General features: G+C 63.2%; 2 protein-coding genes across 7 annotated transcripts in view; both read right to left on the bottom strand.

Annotated features, from left to right (window-relative positions):
• Positions 1-2,573: 2,573 nt before the first annotated feature.
• Positions 2,574-11,686, bottom strand: GPR153 (G protein-coupled receptor 153). Of its 2 annotated transcripts, none has more exons than XM_086715519.1 (6): positions 11,445-11,686; positions 6,980-7,447; positions 6,107-6,536; positions 4,437-4,629; positions 3,924-4,108; positions 2,574-3,770 (listed from the first exon to the last, which is right to left on the bottom strand). In XM_086715519.1, the coding sequence occupies exons 2-6, from the start codon at positions 7,333-7,335 to the stop codon at positions 3,111-3,113; spliced, it is 1,824 nt and encodes a 607-aa protein (XP_086571645.1). In that variant the 5' UTR covers positions 7,336-7,447; positions 11,445-11,686; the 3' UTR covers positions 2,574-3,110. The 2 variants fall into 2 exon arrangements, with proteins under 2 accessions (XP_086571645.1, XP_086571646.1); XM_086715520.1 differs by lacking the exon at positions 11,445-11,686 and adding an exon at positions 7,539-9,993.
• A 2,984-nt stretch (positions 11,687-14,670) lies between these two features.
• Positions 14,671-20,129, bottom strand: part of ACOT7 (acyl-CoA thioesterase 7) — a 102,743-nt gene continuing 97,284 nt past the window's right edge. For all 5 annotated transcript variants that reach the window (XM_086715521.1, XM_086715522.1, XM_086715523.1 and 2 more), the window contains exon 9: positions 14,671-15,046. In XM_086715521.1, the coding sequence (XP_086571647.1) occupies positions 14,948-15,046 (99 nt within the window). In that variant the 3' untranslated portion in view covers positions 14,671-14,947. The remainder of the gene's footprint in view (positions 15,047-20,129) is intronic.

Below are 20,129 nucleotides of genomic sequence, written 5' to 3' on the forward strand. Positions count from 1 at the left end.
GCAGCACAGCCCACCCTGCCGGCGCGCTCTCTGAGGCCCGCCCATCTCAGAAGACCTGCCCCGAGCTGCCCCAGCTCAGCAGCCCGCCCTGCCGCCAGATGCTCCGCCCACCGCTCGGGTCACCCCACATCCCGCAGCGCGCGGCTCCTGAGGGTTCCGGCCGCCGGACTTCTTGTTGCCGCCACAGAACCCGCGACCCTCGACAGCCCTCCGAGCGCTCTGCGCCTGTTTATTCTTCCGAAAACGAGGTCATTGCTGTGCTCCGACCCTAGCTCGGGGTCCCGGTGTTCGAGGGGCAGCCTGGGGCTGGGGGATGAGAATCCTGCGCCAAGCCCTGGGAGGGATCCTGGCATTTCCAGCTTGAAATTCAGAATACAGACAGTGGCGAACCTGTGAGATGGGTACAAAGAGACCACGGAAGTCCAAATTTCTCCCACGATGCCTACTGGGGTGCATCTTTTGAACTACAAATACTGACTTTCTATAAAACATTTCCCATTTAGGGATACCCCTGCTTTGCTTATGTGTGCTAAGCCCGTTCTGGTTAGAGTGCGGGGAGAGAGCGGCCCGGCTCCCCCACTCCGCCCATCAGTCTCTCTGGAGCGCAGGCGGGGAGGGGGTCTCGGCTATGGCGGTCGGGGGGGGGGGGGCGGCGGCCCCTGGGGTCTCGGCCTCCTGCTGCGTTGGGGGCGAGTGGGGGACAGGAGCAGCCGCACTAATCCCTCTGCCAGCCACTAGGTGGCGACCTTATACCGCGGGCCCAGGGAGCGGCCTCCAAACTCGTACCCGGGCTGGAGCGGGTCACCACCAGGCACGATAGGTCTGGCGCCCCCAGGCCCTGCCCTTCTTGCTCTCCCGAACCGACCTCACAGAGGCTAAACGTCCCTGAAGCCACTCCTGGTGCGGAGGCTGCCAACTGCGCTCATAGTGCTTCTCCTGCTATTAGCGCTGTGGTGCCCACCCCACTGCTCTGTCCTGCCGCTGGTCCAGGCCATCCTGGCTCCCTGGGTGGGGCTGCAACGCTGGCATAGAAAAGGGGCACTGGCCCAAAGGATGGCGCACTAGGAGGACTTCTGGACCCAGAGGGAGAGACACTTGGGGACAGCTGGCTAGCAGTGCTGCTCTATTCTGGAAAGGTGTTTCCATGAAACCACCCTAGGAATGCCAGGTGCAAATCATAGGAAGTTTTTATTGTATTCTGTACAGAAGAGAAATGCCCAGTCGTCAAAAAACTACAAACAGATTCCTGGCTCTGGGTGGGTGGTGGTATAAGGACAGAGCTCCCTCCCCTGCGAGCCTGGGGCCAAGCTGCTTCTCAACGCAGCAAATAGGCCTGGCGGCTGCACAAAGCGCGAGGGGGAGACCCAGGCCCCAGGGTCCTCCGTCTGGGGTCCTCCCTCCTTTTTGTTTTTGTAAAAACCATAACTGGAGGGATTTGGGGGTATCATGTCTCCCTGCAAGTATTGCCATTGGATATGAAATACAGAGTAAAAACCCAATGTGACAAGTGGGCCGGCCTGAGCAAGGGGTGGGGTGGGGGGATGACACAGTGGCTAGCTGACGATCTCTGCCCCCACTGGACATGTGGGTCCTTGAAGGCACAGCAGCATTGGCCAGAGGTGGCCCCTCCCATGGCTGGGGCTCTACTGTGGTTTTCTGTCCTGCTCACCTGTGGCTGGCTCCTCCCTGCCCAGTTACCCCACAGCCTAGGACCAGTGGCCTCCAAAGCATAGATGGAGCCAGGTAGCCCCCTATCCTCGCCCCTCCCAGGGCCTCCTCTGGGGCCAAGACCTTGTCAGGGGGGTGAGGAAATGGGCCTGACCACCAGAGGGTCCGGGGCAGCGTTGCAATCCCAGGTGACAGAGCAGGAGGGAACACAGGGCCAACAGGCTCTGTGCTGGCCCTGGAATCTGCTGGGGGAGGGGCTGGGGCTGGGGCTGAGGTGTAGGGGCCATTGTGTGGAGGCAGGGGCCGGGATGACACAGCCTCTGCATTTGCCCTTGTCCTTTCAGCTCAAGGTCACAGCTGTTCCTGGGCTTCTCCTTAGCCTGAGCCTAGGGTCTTTCTCCAAAGAATACCCAGCAGGCCCTTCCCCAAGACCCATGGCAAAGCCAAGAGCCCTGTCCATGGGTGAGGGAGGACCCTAAGGCCCACAACCTGGGAGGACTCTAAGCCAGGATTCCTTCCCTGGGGCATCAGGATAAGGAAGCCCCTTTTCCCTTTCTTCATTTCTTTCTCATCACGGACCCATGACTTTCATGATGGCAGGGTGATGAGGGTGGGGGGACACTAACAGTGGTCAAGGTGGGTGGTGGAGGAAAAGTGCTGTGCTTTAGCTGGGGTGTGTCCCTGGGGGGCCAGGGGCACTGAGAGTGGGAGGCCTCAGGTGCAGAGGCCACACCGGGCCACACACTGAAGACTGACGCCCCGCAAAGGGCCCACAGAGGGCCCTAGATGCTCTCACACCCTGTCCATTGAGGAGCCAGGGCACAGGGACCAGGAGACTTCTCCCAACAGTCCTGAGAGTTAACATGGTCACCTGCTCAAAACAGATGGGGAAACCGAGGCAGAACTGGTCAGCAGGAACACCTGCTCAGAGAGCTTGTTTGGGCTTTGAAGACCCCTGTGCTTAGAGACCCTCTGTACACTGCCCCCCACGGGGGTGAGACAGTTACAGTGCAAAGTGGAAAGTAGGGTGTAGCCCGGTGGCTCCTGCAGGGCTGGGTTTTGCTCCGTCTAGTGGTGGCCCTGTCCCTGGGCTCCCGGCCGCCACCCCCATCCCCCCAACCCAGCTGCCCCGGGGCTGCGCGAGGTGCATCAGGGCCTTTACCCAAGCCAGGCTCGCTCTGCCCCGAGATGCGGTACCCAGCAGCTGGTCCGTGCCCGGCGGTCGTCCAGGGCAGCCGCCGTCACTCCAGGAAATGCCCGCGGCTCAGTCACGCAGGGAGAGCTGGCCCACGGCCAGGCGTCACGCAGGGAGAGCTGGCCACGCGGCCAGCCCCGCGTGGCGCTGCCCGGAGCCCGGCCTAGGTCAGCGCGGCATCTTTGGTGCTTTGGTCCCTGCGGGCGGCCCGGCCCGCCGGGCGCGCGTGGGGAGGCGCCGGTAGGCCCTAGGACGCGGAGCCCAGCGAGTCCGAGTGCAGCGTGACGTAGCCCGAGGACTCGGAGGGCGAGCTCAGGAAGCTGCTGGTGCTGCCGCCGCCGCCGTCCCCCGCCGCGCGCAGGCCCCCGGGCTCGCCCCACGACGCGCTCAGGCCGGTCCGCAGGGGCCCCGCGCGCGCGTGCACGGCCGGGCGCGGCCCGGGGCTCCGCTGCGCGCCGCCGCCGCCAGGGGGCGCCGCGTCTTCGCCGGGCTGGGCGCCGTCGAGGAGGGGCCCCTGCGGGGCGGGCGGGCGGCGCAGGGCCTGCGGCTCGCTCTCGAAGGCGGTCAGCGCGAAGGCGTCGGGCAGCAGCGAGGCCGAGGCGGAGCGGGCGCCGGGCCCGGGGCGGAGGCGAGGGCTGCCGGGGGGCGAGTCGCGGGCGCGGCGCGGGCCGCCGTCGGGGGCGGGGGGGCGCAGCGACAGCAGGCTCTCGGCCGAGCGGCGGCGCGGGCGGAACGGGGGCGCGTCCTCGGCGAAGGCCAGCATGCTGCCGCGGCGCCGGTCAGACCCAGAGGGCAGCACCAGGGCGGCCAGGTCCTCGCCCGAGCCCCAGCGCGGCAGGAAGGCGGGCAGCGGGACGGCGGCCCACACTTCGGCGTCGTCGTGTGAGAAGCGTCGCGTGGGCGGGACCTGTCAGGACGGGCGGGGTTAACCCGGGCTGCCCTCCTGGAAAACGGGGACCGACGCGCGGCTCAGAGAGGAAAGGCCTTGGGGAGATCACGATACTTCCCCCCCAACACACACCCGCATTTTGGGGGTCTCGGGCCCTGCCCGGTGCCCTACCTGCAGGTACTGTGTCTTGTCCTCCTGCAAGGGCCGCAGCGGGTAGAACTGGGGCAGGCCCCCCTCCAGGGCAGAGAGCTCATACTTAGCCATCCTGTCCAGGGCCACAAAGTCACCTCCATAGCTGTAGTCGAGAGAGTGCTCCAGCACCAGGTCCGGGGGGATGCCACCCTCCAGGCTGGTATCTGCAGGGTGGGGCAAAAGCTTAGGGGCCACGGAAACCTGGGGGCATCGGAGAGTGAGTTCCAGGGACCCTCAGACACACTCAGACACACACACACACACAGGGCAGAGTCCTGAGTTCAAATCCTGGCTCTGCCACCTTTTGGCTGTGGGGCTGGGGGACTCACCTGAGAGGAGAACACCCCAGGAGACACTTAGGTCCCTTAGGGGTTCAAGGCCATTTGAGCAAGGGGTCCCCTCGGTGCCATGGGGTGGTCACCTGACAGCTGTCACCCTGCTGACCTCGTCCAGGCCCCCTTCTCCCTGGGGCCTCTCCCAGGTCATCCTCACCATTGTCCGAGTCCTCGTCGTTAGCCATGAGGGCCACGCACTTCTCCCAGACGGCCTTGAGGTCGGCGCGGTAACGGTCGCAGGCCCAGAGGAACGCGGGCAGCAGGAGCGCCTGGGCCACGGAGCACCACAGCACACACAGCGCCATCCAGGGCGCCGAGGCGTCCGCCCGAAGGCTGCTGAAGCTCACCACCTGTGGGCACAGGGCTCGGCCTGGCACCTGGCAGGACCCCCCTCTCCCCTCGCCCCTCACTTCTCCCACGTGCAGGAGGAAGAGGCAGCAGACGCAGCTATGGGCTCTTGGGCCGGAAGGAGCCAGAGTGTGAGGGTAGAAGTCCGTGTCCGGCAAGAGCCGCTGGCTGCCCAGATGCACGGCCAGAACCCACCGAGTGCACAGATGGTCCTTCACATGACGCCGGGCAGCACGGGGCGGGCCTTGCCTCACGTCGGCCTCATGACTGCCCAAGGAGAGAGGTGGGGGTGTGCTTTACCAATCCCTTTTTGGGAAGAGGAAACCGAGGTTTGGAGAACCAGGTCCCAAGCTTCCCAGTTCAGGGACTTTTGCCATCCTCACTCCTCCGCGGCCAGTGGCCTCCTCGCTCTTCCCCTGCATGGTGGTGGATGCAGGGAACTCTCCCCCCAGGAGAGTTCCTTCCCCCACCCAGAGTGACATTTAATTAGTCCCCCATCAGAGCAGAGTGGGTATGATACACTCATCACACTGGTTCCACTATGCGAGCTGTGTGACCCTCGGAAGAGTGCTGAACCTCTCTGGGGCTCAGTTTCTTCATCTATGAAATGGGCCAAGAACACCCCACAGTGTGAAGTAAAGATCTCAGACACCATACCAGGCCTGCAGTGTGGAGTGAGCTCCATAAACAGCACCCCTTTCCATGCCCTGAAGGGAAGGTGGGGGGACGCTCTTCCTCCACTGCTGTCCCCTTGTGGCTCTGCAATTCTACACACGCTCCTTCTCTCCATCAGCACAGACTGGAGATGTAGGGCCCCACTGCACACAGGAGAACCCAGCCCCTGGGGGAGGGGGTAGCGGGCCCACTGAGGGTGGGCCCACAGGTTACCTGGGACTACATCCTGAGTTTGTCCCCTATGAGGCTGCCACCCCACTTGTCACCTTCGGGAGCTAGTGTTCTGCCATGACTCCAGGGACACAGCCCTGCCTAGCTGCTTGGACAAAGTCTCGGGCTGGTCCTTGCCCCTAGACCCCTTCCTGTCCCACTCCAGACCCTTCAGGGGGCTGGGCTGGAGCCCTGTGGGTGCGAGGCCATGGCTGTTGAATCCAGACTTTATTCTTGGGGTCAGGTGGTCATGTTACTCCACGTTCTACATCCTCTGCTTGAATGGGCCTCACTCTGGTAAGAAATGTCCCTACAGTGTGCCAGAAAGATCCTGGGGTCTGCAGTCATCTGACTTGGGCTCAAGTCCTAATACAGCTGCCTTAACTTTAGGTGGGTCATTTTACCTCTCTGAACCTCAGTTTCCAAATCTGCAAAATGGGATGATGATGATGATAATGCCTCCCCCCCCCGCCCCCTGCCACGGATTGGGTGGGAGGATTCAACCACCTGACGCCTGGAGCGTGCCTGACCCCAGGGCTGTCCCGGAGCCCAAGTCCCCCTGACAGGCTCCCGCCAGCTGACAGTCTCACCCACCAGCACGGGGAAGCCCATGAGGCAGTCGTAGATGATGACGATGGTGGCCACCAGGCCCGTGATCTGCAGCGAGGTTTTGGCGGGCTCAGAGCCGTCAATGGAGGAGCGGCGCTTGCCCTGGGCGTCCTCCACCACGATGGTGGGCACGGTGAAGGCGCGGCGGCCGGCCCGCGGCCCCACCTGCACAGCCAGTGTCTGGAAGAGGGCGATGGCTGTGCAGACCACACCCATGGCCACACTGCCACCCACCAACAGCAGGAAACAGACGCCGAAGCCCAGGCCGATCTCTGCCACAATGAAGCGGCAGCCGTGGGTATAGAAGCGCTCAGTCGTGTCGTGCCAGCCGACGGCAGGCAGGGCTGACAGGATGAAGGACACCATCCAGATGCCCATGACCGTATGCACTGCCTGTTTCTTGGCGTTGCTCAGCCTGACACAGAGTAGGGACAGGAGCGAGGTGTCACTCACCGGGTCTTCCCGGAGCCCCGACCGCAGAGGATCCCCGACCACCCCGGCCCCCCCAGTACATCACAGTCATGACAGTCGGCAAAGTGGGGCCTTGTCCCTTGCACGGGGGATCCTCGTGTGTTGTCACACGTCCCCCCACCAAGCATTTCTGTACTGGATACCATGTACCCCCAGGCACAGCTACACGTGCATGCCAGCCGGGGCCCAGAACAGCCCCTCCGGAGCCTCCCTGTCTGCCCCCAGCGCAACACAGGTGTGGCACCACAGCTGGGGGGGGGGGGTTGTCAGCACCCTGGGGCCGTTTGTGGATATAGACGCCCCTCGGGCCTCTATGCACTGCCCACAAGCCCCCCTCTATCGACGCCAGGTCCGGAAGTGCACACGTGCACACGCCCGAGAGCTCACCGGTAGTTGACCGGCCAGCGGACCATCCACATGCGGTGGTAGGAGAGGGAGGTGACGGAGAAGCAGGTGGCCAGGGTGAGGGTGTAGAAGGTGGAGACAAAGACCTTGCAGAGGCCCTCGTTCCACTCGTAGTCGGGGCGCTGCCGCCGCAACTGCACCACGGCGTACGTGGTGATGGGCACCGCGACGTTGAGCATGTGGGTGGCCGCGAGCGTGCACAGCAGAAACTCCAGCGGCTTCCACTTCTTCTGTTTGGCACCCACACTCAGGATGCCCCAGGCATTGGCCAGCAGGGAGAGGCCTCCGCATGCCAGCCAGCCCACCGCACTGCCAGGCAGCCGCCGCTCATCACTCATGGTGCAGACGGGCGCCGGCCGGCAGCCGAGACATCCTCCTCGGGGCCAGGCCTCAGCTGGGAGCAGCGGCCCTCACACGTGGTGGCTCGGAGACACCAGGGACCGCGAGCATCTGCAGTGGGGGAGAAGCCGATGAGTGCGCGGGGACTGTCCCTCTGGCTCCTTAGAGTGGGGGATGGAGGGGTCTCCTGATGCACCATTACCTGTACGGTCCTGGCTTGAGCTGGGCTGCTTTGCCTCTTCTCTACTCTGAGGCCTCCAGCCCATGTCCCTGGCACCCAGGGGACATGGCCAGGGGTGCCCAATAAAGTGCAAACACCCTCCCTTCCACCTGCTCCTGGCCAAGGTCTGGGTCTGGGTTTGCTTCCAGGACAGCTGCGTTCATCCCGGCTGGGCGCTCTTGTCCCCTGGTGCCCTGGCCCTGCCCAGGAACCAGCACTCACCATAAATGTCCCCAGCCCGCACACAGCCCGCACGATGCCTCCCTGGCGCACATCAGGGGCCCTTATCTTAATCAGTCCCGCTTCGTTTGGCCAAATGAGGGCATGCCTTAGAGGGTGAGCCCCCTGAAGCTCCCTGCGCAGCAGGGGTGATCTGGCGACCACTTCCATGGCCAGCTTGGGAACGGGCAACCTGCTTTGCCTGGGTCAGCCCCCCATACTACCGCAGGCCAGGGGTGCAAACTAAGCTCCAGCCTACCAGCTGTGTGGCTTGAGCAAGGCTCCTGCCCCCATGTCCTCTGGAACGGGGCGATGATGATTCCTCTGGGGTGAGGCTGGGGCGGACAGCCGCCGTATCTCTAAAGCCCTGGGCCGGGTCTCACACCCAGTGGGCGCTCTGGGTGGTGGTCACATTCATGCTCTGGGAGCAGGTCTTGCACACGGTGGTGCTCTGGGGAGGCGATCAGTATTATGCTATGGATGCCTCGGACAGCATGGGTCTGTAGACAGCCCAGGGACCAGACCTTGACCCCAACGAGGAACGGCTGACAGCCGACAGACACGAGCCAGGGACACAGGAAGTTGGGCAGAACGCACATGTTGGAGAGGCTCTCCATCCTGCCAGGCGGCCAGGCAGAGTCTCTCCCTCCTCCTTCCAAGCCTGGCAGCCCTAAGCTACTTCTTCGAGTGGAGCACTGGCTGGTCCCTCTGATATGAGGCCGGGACAACAGGACAATGCGGCCATAGCCTGGAGCAGGCAGCATGAGGAGAAGTACAATGCTAGGTGAAAGCCTACTGTGTCCTCTGCCTATACTTGGCCCTTCTTACTCAAGCGCCTGTTTAATCTTACCGGTTGCAATTCTCTTGCCCCCAGCACTTTTGAGCAGCTGCTGTACCAGACACAGCCATGCCATCCCCCGGGGACTGTTTCCAGCTTGGGATGGGCAGGACACTGCAGGCCCCTGGCCCTCAGGGCAGGGTAGGCAATACCACTCGGCCCTTTCCTGTCTTGTCCGGGGTTCTTTTGGTCTATCTGTGGCCTGAGCCCCCTGGACACTGAGGGACCTCTGAGGGATGCATCTTATCCGCCCCTGCTGTGGGCCTGCCCAGACCCGTGACCCAGGGGAGGAGACTGTCCTCGACCATACCAGTGCTCCTAAAGGCCTCCTACGGGGTTGGGGAAGTTCTGGGGCCAGGGAAATTCCCTCCCAAACATCAGGCTTCTGCGTACAGAGCTTCCTCCTCTTCCCCACCCCAGACCCATTGTGGGAGACGGGGTGGCCCCGTCGGACCCCCGACCAGCCAGCCATTCCAGTGTCCAGCAAAGCTCTTTGATATCAGCATCCATGAGGCCACATGGGATGGGGTAAACAGCTGCTAGACTCTGCCTCTAGCTCTCCGGCCAATTACTTGACTCAGTTGAGCCTCATTTTTCTCATCTGTAAGCTGGACACGACAGTACCTACCTCGGACAGTAGATACACTATGCCAAGGAATGCAGCCAAGCACACAGTAAGCATTCGATAAATGCTTGACAGGTAGAAGTCCATACCACAGCCCTCTTCGCTCACTGAGCTCGGCTGTCCCTTAAGGGCCAAGACCCTGAGCTTGGAGGTGTGGGTAAGCCTCAGACCTGTGTGGGCAGACACAGTCACCCCAACCGGAACCTGAGACAGCCCGGCTTTGGGGTGAGGAGGGCATAGGGTGTACCGAGGGGTCTAGAGCAGGCAGGGTGTGGGCGCCGCTGGGGGGCCAGAGACCACAGACAACCAGTGATCTTTACATTGTCAAGTAGGAAGCTGGATTCAGCATGCACCTGGTGGGCCAGCATCTATTTCCACCCACATTGGGTCTCCCTGGCTGTCATATTGGGAGGCCTTCCCTCAGATGCCCACAGGCTCTGTCCGACCCCTGTAACCCTGGGCCCTGTGGATCACTGGGCAGGGTGGTGGGGAAGGTGCCACAGGTTGGCACAACCTTTCACGGTGCCAGGCCTTCCCCTTGTCTGGCCTAACCGTCTCTCACTGCAGGGAAAGGCTCTAGTTCCGTGGGCAGAACGTGCCTTGCCTGGAGAGGGAGGAAGCATCTTCCCGTGAACAGGCACACTCCTGGTTAGCACCCCCAGAGATTTTGCGTAATAAATACCAACAGCATCCCCATTTTAAAGGTAGTCAAACAAAGACAGGGGTTAAAACATTAGCCCCAAGCTATCATGTGCGTGAATCAGGACCCAACCCCCCCCCCCCCCCCGCCCCACCTTGGCTGGCAGCTAAATCCTGGCCTCTCAAACCCAAGTGCAAACCCAAACCTGAACCCTAGCAGAAACAGGCATGTTTGGTCCTTGAAAAGAGGCTGCCTTTCAACCCTCTGTCCCTGCAGGATGGATCCTACTCTTCCCACACTGCAGATGGGAACACTGAGGCTCAGAAGCTGGAGCAACACAGGGAGGAAGTATGAGGGCTGGGTTTGCAGCCCAGGATTCCTGACAGTGGTGGTCCTGGGGACAGGGGAGAAATGTCACTGGGGTGAAGGTGGGGAGTGCATTTCCAAGGTCTCCAAATTCACAGTGAGAGGGGGCTTAACAGTGTACAAACTGGGAGACCCCTTCCTCCAGGCTGATGACCAAAGACCCACTGATCACACGCCTGCTGTTCATTCTTCACAGGGAGCAGCGGACACTGAGGGCCAGACCCCAGGCTGGGCTCCAGCTAGTGCGGTCCGCACTCAGGGGTCGCCGCCCCCTGCTGGGAAGTTTCTTCCGAGACACACTCAGAGCGTCCCCCCCAGCATTTCAGGTTGGGGCTTCCTGCCTCCCTCAGATCCTGGAACCCCTCCTTCCTCCCCTCCCCCCCACAGCACGTCGCAGGTGTGACCCGCCCGGGTCCCCGCCGGCCCAGAAGACTCCCTCCGCAGGGTCTGCGGGCGGGGCCCCGGCGTGACGTCACGGTCCCGGGCCAATGAAGCCTCGTGGCCCCAGGGCTCTATTGCGCAACAAAGAGAACCCAGAACTTGAAAGGATTCCCCGGGCTCCCGCTGCACCCGCCCGGCTCGCGCGGGCCTCAGCCCCGCCCGCGCTGCCGCCCAACTGCCCGCGACACCCGGCCCCGCTGCTGCCCAGGGCGGGGCTCTCAGCGCGGAGCCTCCGCATCTCCGGCACGCCCCCCCCCCCCCCCCCGCCCGCCCCCCAAACCAGCGAGCGGTTCCTGCCTCTCGGCGCTTCGATACTCCCGCCCGGCCCGGCGCGCCCCAGCCTGCCGGTCCCAAGCGGAACCCCCGGCCCTACCCAAGCCCGAGGGCGCGTCCGAGCTACGGCCCGGGAACCAGCCGTCCCCACGGATTACGCTGGGCAGGGGTGGGCCCAGTACCCCTACACTGGCCATCACCGCTCCCAGCAAGCGGCTGGCGCCGGGAGGCGGGGGGGGGGGGGGGGGGGGGGGGAGGGGCGGGAAGGCGGGACGAAGGAAGAAGCGGCCCCTGGGAAGTTACCCCGAAGGTCCCCAAGTTGGGGGGGCGGTGCATGGCCCTCAGCGATGCCCGCCGCCCCGCGGACAGACCGTGAGACCAACGGACATCAGGCAGACCCTCCCCGCCCAGAGCTCTCCCGCCGGGGGGGCCTCATGCCCAGGGTCCTCCCACCCGGCCGTCCCCGGGCCCGGCGGCGGCGCTCACCCTGCGTTCGGGCGCCCGGGGCTCCTGCTCGCTGCTCCCGCCTCCGGCTCTGGCTGAGGCTCACGCGCTCCCGGGCCGAGCGCGGGCCGCCGGGGTCCGCGGGGGTGGCTGGCGGCGGAGCGGCCCGCGGGCCGGGGCATCCTGGCGGCGCCGCCCGGGGCCCGCGCGTTCCGCTCGGCCCGCCGCTCCTCCCTCCCCTCGCGCCGCCGCCACCGCCGCCGCCGCCGCCGCCGCCGCCGCCGCGCTCGGCTCCCGCCGCTCGGCTGGCAGAGCTCGGGCGGCCGGGGGCGGGGGGCGGAGCAGGGCGCATGCCTCCGCGCCGCCCCTCGGACCGCCCCGCCCCCGGAGGCGCGGCCCACCGCCGCGTCCGTCGGTCTGCGCATCTGTGGGTCCTTGGTTTCCCTCCAGCCCTGCACCCCGCCTCTGCCGCGGCGGGCGCCAAAGCCCCTCGGGAGGGCGGCGCCTCTTGGGACGTCTGCGCTACGCAGCGGCTTCTCGCTGCCGTCTCGGGTCGGTCCACTGGCCCGATTCGGCCTCCGAGCCTCCGGGGAGAGGAAAGGCCTGGAGCTCTGGGGGGTGGCGGGCCCAGGGGGCCTAGGACTGGAACGGACAGTGAGAACCTACGGCCGGGCGTGGGGCTCAGGGAGGCCTTCCCGGAGGAAGCCACATCTACGGTCAACAATAAGGGTGGGGCTGGAGGGGACCTGGGGCGCCTGAGGACTAGCGACTTCCAGGAACTGGGGAGTCGGTCAGGATCAGGGGCTGGGGTAGGGAGAGGCGAGGTCGGGCCAACTAAGGATTCAAACTTCTCCTGGGTTCTGGGGAGGTCCACCGTGGGATGGTGAATGGACCACGGGTCTGCCAGGTTGTTGCCCTTCACCCCATGGGCTCAGGAATGTTCTCTCAAACTGGAGGACGTGGCGGCTGGGAGAGGCCAGGCCTGCAACTCAGCACTCCTGGTCCCCGCCTCAGGAGCTCCCCGCCGCCACCCCCCCCCCCCCTTAGCATTTCTAGCGGGGGGCACAGGCATCCAGAAGGAATCCTATTAGTCTCCTTGATGGGGGCCTCTGGAGACTCCTGGAGTCTTGGTCTCCCATCCCTACAGAGGACCCTGCCTGTCTCTTCAAGGACACCCATGACCACACACACCCTTGGGCACAAGGCCTCGAAGTCATTCTGGGCTGCTTGGCACGTCACTGTCCTTCCCATGCACCTGGGAAGCATCCAAGAGTGTGCAGCCCAGTGTCTGGAGGAAGGGGGCACCTGTCCAGATAGAACCGGGCCCAACCAAATGCATCCAGTGCTGCCCACACCACTCTCTAGCTGGCTCCCGCACCGCCTGCCCCTACACCACCTCTATATCCCAGGAGCAGCTGGGGAGTTAGGGGCAGCTGTTAGGAGACCCAGGGCAGGCCGTAGGGTCAGTGCTCTGTGACAAAAATGAAGGTGTTTGTATCCAAAGCCTCCACAATGAAGTGGGGCTGGTGAATGGGGGGCCTTGGACCGTATACTCCATGTATGGCTTCTGGGCAGCCAGGACCCCTAGTGAGCTCTCCATGGATGGGCCAGCTCCCTGCCCAGGTGGCACTGGTTATAAATAGGCCACCGGCAGTGGGAGGCTGGCACAGGGAGGCTGGTAACCAAGTGTGGCATTTCTAAGACAAACACAGGTGACCCAGTCATCCGGAGTCTTTGGCCACACTGCTGTCCTGCTGGCAGAGGACAGCCCACCCCAGGCCTATGGCCCCCAGTGCCCCTCCACCAGCCCAGCTCACCCACTGCTGCCTGTACTAGTGTCCCTGCCCTGGGCTCAGCTGGCTCTGGGGGCAGGTGGGAGATGGGCTTCCCATGACCACCCTGGGGACCTTGTGCTAAATGCTTTGCTAGCCTGGGCTCCTCCCAGCTGTCCTGGGAAGTGGATTTTAAGCACCTGGCTTGCCCAAAGCCACATAGATGAGTGGTCAAGACCGAGAAGGATGTAGATGCCCTGATGTCCTCTGTCCCTTGGGCTCTGGCTTCACGGACATTGGTTCGGCTGGCCTGGGCTGGGTTGAGCTTTCTGCTGGACCTGTAGGGGAGGCCTCCTGGTCACTCCCAGCCCAGGGCACCCACCCGCTGCCTTCAGGAGGTCTGAATGGGGCCTGGGTGGAGCCAGGGGCGGGGGGGGGGGGGCAGAAGGGATTGGTGCTGTGGCCTCCAGTGGCCTGTTCCCTCCTGCTTCCAGGTAGGAAATAACCCTGGCAGCTGCGACTGAGGCCTGAGACAGATTCCGAAGCTCTCGGCGGGTGTTTCTGCACATCTGGAGCCGCATTCCCTCTCTCTGGGCCCCGGGGAGCCCTGTGTGAGGCTGCAGCTGTTTGGTGGCCACTCTCCCCATCTCCAGGCTTCCACGATGAGCCTGGGTTGGGAACATTCTCCCATCACCAGGTGTGCTTGGTGGTGTCTTTCTCAGTCACGGGTGGGGGTGAAGGGTTGACCCCTGTAGTGCCTGGCAGGCTGCTGGCCGAGATGCACACGCACAGCCTCACATCTCACACATGCACACACACGTATGCACAGACAGGGCTACAGATGTGCATGCACGCGCGTGCGCACACACACACACACACACACACACAGCTACACGCTGACACCATTCACACACGCTGCTGCTCAGACCCTCACCCCACAAGCCTTCCCAATAACCCCCTGGCCTGAGCAGCTGGGGGTTTCCACAACAGGCACAGGGGCCCTGGCACCGGCTGGGAGGCTCCTTCTAGAAGAATCCCTGCCTCTTCCTCCAGAGGGCTAAGGAGCCAGAGCTGCTCCCACTGAGAAGAGGCAGAGGGAGGCCGGGGCAGGGCTCCCATTTGCTGAACGTGCCCCAGTCAGGCTGGGCTCCGTTCTCCCTGCACATCACCTCCCTGGGTCCTCACAAGCACCCCCACCCCCATCTATGGGAAGGCCACTCGAGGCTTAGAGCTGGCAGCCTGCATGAGCCAGATAGAGGGCAAGCGGGCTGCTGGCTGGGGTCTCCCGGCCAGGACATGGAGCCCGGGCCCTGGGAGGGAAGGGGTGTTCCCTCCAGCCAGCAAGTCATTAGGAGAACCCGAGGGCTGGGGTACACGCAGGTATTGGCACCCGGGCGAGAAGGGAGTGCGGGAGGGCCCATGGAAGCCTCTGGCCCCCCACCCCGTGCCCCACAGGAAAGCAGCCCCCCGAGACAAATGACGACCCGGGGCCAAGGTCCAGTCAAACAGCAGCTTTATTAGTGACGCTGGATTCCGTACACACCGTGCACGCGAGCATCCCCTCGGGAGTGCCTCCAGCGGGAGGGACGACACTGGAGTGGTATAAATAAAGCTTTGGTGTGTAGGTTTTCAGGAGAGAGCACAGGTTAACACTGCAAGACGAACACTTCACACAACACCAGCTCTCAATGTGGATTGGGTTTTTGGCCAAGGGGGTAAATTCTAAGTGACTAGACACCGGGGCCGCCGCAGACCTGGCGCGGGAGGGGGCGCCTAGGGCTGGGGCTCCGCCTGGCCCTGCCGTTTTGCCTTCATCTGCAGGTACCGCCCTTTGCCTTCCTCAAAGCGCTTCTTCTCGTCCTCGGTCTCGGGCTGTGGACCACACACAGACACAGGCAGGTTAGAGACGCCACGGCACCCCAAATGCAGGCCATGGCCTGGGCCCTGCCCCGGGGGGGGCCCCCCGAACACCCCACCCCGGCTCTGCTGGCGGCCTGGGGCTGCCCGGGGGCCAGGCACTGACCCGGGGCCCCGCCTTCCTGCCAGGCGGCCGAGAAGACCCTGGGAAGGGGTCCCCGTACGGATACCAGCGTCACGGGTGCCTCCCCGCCACCCTCCACATGGCAGGTGGAATCCCAAGCCCAGTGCCTCTTTGATAATGAACCTTAGCTGGAAATGCACTTGATAAAACCTGGGAGGGAAGGCCTAGAGCAGGGCCGAGTGTGAGGAAGGAAGGGGGTCCCCGCTGGGTCCAGTCCCAGGGAGTGCCAGCTGCTCACAGTCCCCAAAGGGAAGTGGAGACAAGCGCTGTGCCGGCTGGGTGACCTCGGGATGGCCACTTCGCTGGGCCGGGAGCAGTAGTGACGGTTGGGTGGGCAAAAGCCCTGGACGGCACAGATGACAGGAAGAGGCGCCTCGGGTCCTGGTAGCCCCTTCTCTGCATTTCTTTCCTCTGAGCGACCTAAGAGGCCACGTGCCCCTCCTCGGGGGGCAGAGCCCCCTCACCGGCCAGAGGGAACGGGCCGGAGGCTGGGCTTTGCCCGGGAAGTCTCGGTTCGTGCCTGCCCACGTGGCAGGATTGGGAACGGCGCCCCCTTCCGCTCTCGAGAGTGGCCTGGCCGCTAGGCGCGGAGACCACCGCAGCAGCTCAGGCGGTCACTTCCCGGGACCCCATCTGTCCCCCTGCAGAGTTCTCTCTGGCCCAGCCCCGGTCAGGAATGCAGGTTTAAAGCGCTCTGCGGATGCCCCCGGGACATTTCCTTGCGGTACCCTGAGGGTGTCTGAAAGGCAAAGAAATGGGGCAGGTGCCCTCCATCCACGACTGGAGCCCCAGCAGCTATTTTTAGGCCCAAGTGTTTTACAGGCAAATGGTATATTGGCAAAAGAGAGAACAATCAGCTGGAGGATGGAGTGTCAGGTTAAGCCAAATACTTCCTCCCCCTCAGCCGCCTCTGAAATTGTTCGCTAAATGTCACCAGGTGTAAACTGTCAAAACCTTGTGGCTTGGAGCCAGCGGAACTTTCGGGTATTTAAAGAACTAGGCTCGTGCTCCTCGGAGTGGTTCCGGTGCCTGTTTGAAAAGCACACACGGAAAGTGGCTTTTCCAAGACACTTTATTGAGGAAGGCGCCCCTGCGGCTCTGGTTTTCTCTCTGGCTGACTTTTTTTAAAAGTGAAATTTGAGGCCATGCAATCTGACCTGAAAGAGCCCAGGGAGACAAAATGTTCTCTCCGTTAGAGCAGGCAGTGCTAACGGGGAGCTTCCTGGGGACAGGAGGGCCGGGGGCCCCGTCCCTGTTCCTGAAGGCACCCCACAAACACAAGGCCGCATCCAGCTGAGCCCGGCTTCTGTGCAGCCCAGGCGGGATGTGTCGGTCGGGGGCTTCTCCAACGCCTATGTGTGCGTAGGTCACCCGGGTTCTGACCCGGTGGGTCTAGGGCCCAGGGGCTGAGACGCATTTCTAATAAGCATCCAGGTGATATGTGGCCGCTGGCCTGTGGCCCGCTCTGCCCCCCTCCATCCATCCCTGCACCAGATGGGGGACAGCCAAAGAGGCCAAGAATGCAAGGTCAAGGCCACTGGGCTGAAACAGTTGGGGGCCTTTCCCCCCGCTCCCCTCCGCTGTGGAACGTGCTTGGCGTGGCTGAGGAATCCTGTGACTCCCATCCATCTGCGGTGGCCAAAGGCCACGGCTTGGGAGGGCGGCACGGCTGGGCCCCTCCCGCGGGGGAGGGACTGCGGTCAGGTTTCCCACCGGCCTTGCAGAGGACCCGCTCATGGGCAGTATGTTTGGGTCCTGGAGCTGGGAAAGGGGACTGGATGAGGGGGAAAGCAGATGGAGAGGCGGTGGGCTGGGCCATGTGCCGAAGGCCCTCCCTCCAGCTGGTAGAGTTCCCATCCCTGGGGCAGGGGAAAGAAGGCAAGAGGCTTGGGAAGAAAAGAACTTCTCAAAAGCAAAGGCCACGAGCAAGGCAGCGGGCTGGAGAGGGATGGCCCCGGGGCCGTTTGCAGAGCCCGATGGAGCCAGGTCCTGCCTGATGTGAGGGGCCCGTTTCTCTAGCCCACCAGCGTTTCTGGAAACTGGCGGGCGTGGGATTCACGTGAGGAACTTGGTCCCCAAGTGCCCGGGTCACCAGCCAAGGGCTCTCAGGGCTCAGAAGAGTAGGGGGAGGTCCGGGGGGGGGGGGGGTGGGAGGCAAACGGAGCCATCCTCTGGGGGGTCCTAGAAGGTGGGCAGAAATGGCCCACCGAGGTCAAGCCCCTGGGCAGCAGCACCACCCTCTGCAACCATCTCTCTGTCCATCTGTCCGCCCGTCTTTCTGTAGCTCCCTCTGGGCCGTCCACACCATGCACTTCGGTTCCTTCCCTCGAGGACACGCATCATGGTTCCATTTGTGTTAATGGCGCTAGCTGCAAATCTGTAGCGGGAGTGGGGTCTCCATAGCCTCTGTGCCCCACCCCCAGCCTTGACGTCCCCACCTCTGGAAGGAAGATGTAGCATTCTTGAGGGTTGCTGGCCAAGTGGGTGTGGGAAGCTGAATGCTAGCTGCCGGCTCACAATAAACCGTGCGCACAGGGCCGCGGCTTTGAAGATCTCGACGTTACATAAATCTGTTCGACTTTGTTGAATCGGCGACCTCCCAGACAGATCTGGCCAAGGACCCCTCTTCCTCAGGAGCCGCACGACCACCTGGGGTTGGCCGAATGGCCGGGTGCTGCCTACGCTCTCCCGCTGCCAGCATGTGGCACGCGCCTTCAGAGCTGTCCCCATAGCCCCGGAGGATGCCTAGATAGACCCTGGTCAGCGCCACCCGGCCTGTGGAATGGGCTGGCCCGCATCGGGACCCCCACCACACTGCACACCCTTCCTGGAGTGGCCTCTTCATCCTGCCCCGAAACCCCGCCCAGCCTCCTCTCTGGAGCCAGGGCGAGGGGCCGGCCAGTCTGGTTTGAATCTGGCTTGCCGCTTGCCCGTCATAAGGCTCGCAGACTCCCCTACACCGTAATGGACCCGTACCCACCCTACCGGGTTGCTGGGGACACCAAAGTCCTGCTAGCCGTCCCCAACGCGAGGGCGACAGAAGCCCCGCCCACTTCACGTAGGCGTCCCATTTCCATGAAACCTTTAGGATAATCACGCCCACGCAGAGAACACGGGTTAGTGGTGCCAGGGGCTGGGGGAGGGCTGACGGCTGAGGGGTGCACTGTTTCTTTTGGGGGGATGACGATGTTCTAAACTTGATTGTGGTGATGGCTGTGTGTCTCTGTGAACGCACTAACACCCACCGGACTGTCTACGGTACGTGAAAACCGTACGGCGTGTAATTAGATCTGCAGACGACCAGAGGTGAACACCCTCCTCACAGTTCACAGAAAATCAAGGAGAAGGTCCGGCGCGGAGATGCCTCCCACCCAAGTCCTGGCACACGAGCGGGAGCGGCGCAGAGGAAACTTTTGCTCACTGAATTAAGCCCGGCGCTTTCCCTACAGCGGCCGAGCCAGCACGCATTCATTCATTCATTCATGCGTTCATTCCTCCCTCGTGCGCTGCTCTGGGCCGGGTGCACGGACCCTGTCTCGGGAGCCGACGGAGTAGCCGGCAACACACAGAAGGCGAGGCAGATTATCCGGTACGCCGAGAAGTGACAGTGACACGGCCGCACTACAAAGTCAAGCAGCACGAGGGGGTCTCAAGGGCCAGGTGCTGCCGGGGAGACTCCAGAGTGGGGGGAGCAGCCGAGTGGGTGCCAAGGCACATGGGGGTTGCTGGGAGGGTCCCGATCCACGGAGGTGTGCGGGTCACCTGCCAACGGCAACTGTGGCTGTCCTCCCCATCTGGTCAGGCGAGTGGCGGTGACAGGGCCCACTCAGCAGAGTGAGCCACCACACGGGAAGGGCCTCCTTGGGGAACAGCAGGGGCAGAGTCCCCGGATCACCTCGGGCACCTCATCTGTGGAGTGGGAAGCTCCTAGACCCTCCTGTCTGTGTGGTTACAAGGAGCAGGGGCAGCACCCATACCCTCTCCAACCCAAGGCCTCAACACAGTGGCCCCCGTGAGCTGCCCGGGTAACCTGCCGCTGGGGTGGGCATCCATCTGGATGCCCTTCCAGGCCCTTCTAACACTGGGCAATGCTGGGGTTACGCTCAAGAGCCTGCTGCTGGGGCCACTGGTCCTGCAGAAACTGTGAGAAGGAAGGCCGGGCCCCCGGGCCAGGTGTCTGTGGGGCAAGTGGCTGTCCAGAGTCCAGTCCACTGGTAAGAATAAGCCGGTGACAAAGGACAAACCGGATACACACTGAAATACTCAGAGGCGATGATGCCGTCTCAGATTGGCCTCCACCGGCCTGGGTGGTGGGGTGGGCAGGGTATATACATGAGCAAGACTGGCCCCGTGTCGATAGCCACTTAAGGGTTCTTTCTTCTCTTTACTTTTGCATTTATTTTTCTATAATTAAAGATAAAAAAAGAAAACCAACTAGACCCATGAGGGCAGCTGCAGGGACCCCTTCTCCCTTCCCTGGGCACAAAGAACTTCAAGTCACACGCAGTCAGTTGAGGGACTGAGTCTGGCGTTGGAGGGGAGCTGCCCCTCCCCCCCAGGCTCTATCTCCCTGCGGCCCCCTTGCCCGCCTCCCCACCTGGCACCTTCCTCTGGCCCAGAACCATATCCGTGGTGACCCGAGTTAACCCACGCGTCTGTGACAATATCCCTCCAACTGCCCAGGTGAACCTTGTGCGGTGACCAAGCGTGGAGCCCTCCCACCCCTTCTCCCACGTGGGCTGTGCACAGGGGGCCAACCTGGGGCAGTTCTCAGAAGTTCTCTGGGCAGCGGCTTCTAGGGAACGGCCTACACTGAGCCCCGGCACGTGCCAGCACCACGCCAGCTCGATACAGTCTGCACGGCAACCCACAAGGAGCACCAAAGTCATTGCGGTTTCTCTTTCACCAACGAGG

This window comes from Puma concolor, chromosome C1 (genome assembly GCF_028749965.1).
Source record: "Puma concolor isolate L17-30 chromosome C1, mPumCon1.1.hap2, whole genome shotgun sequence".
Taxonomy (NCBI): domain Eukaryota; kingdom Metazoa; phylum Chordata; class Mammalia; order Carnivora; family Felidae; genus Puma; species Puma concolor.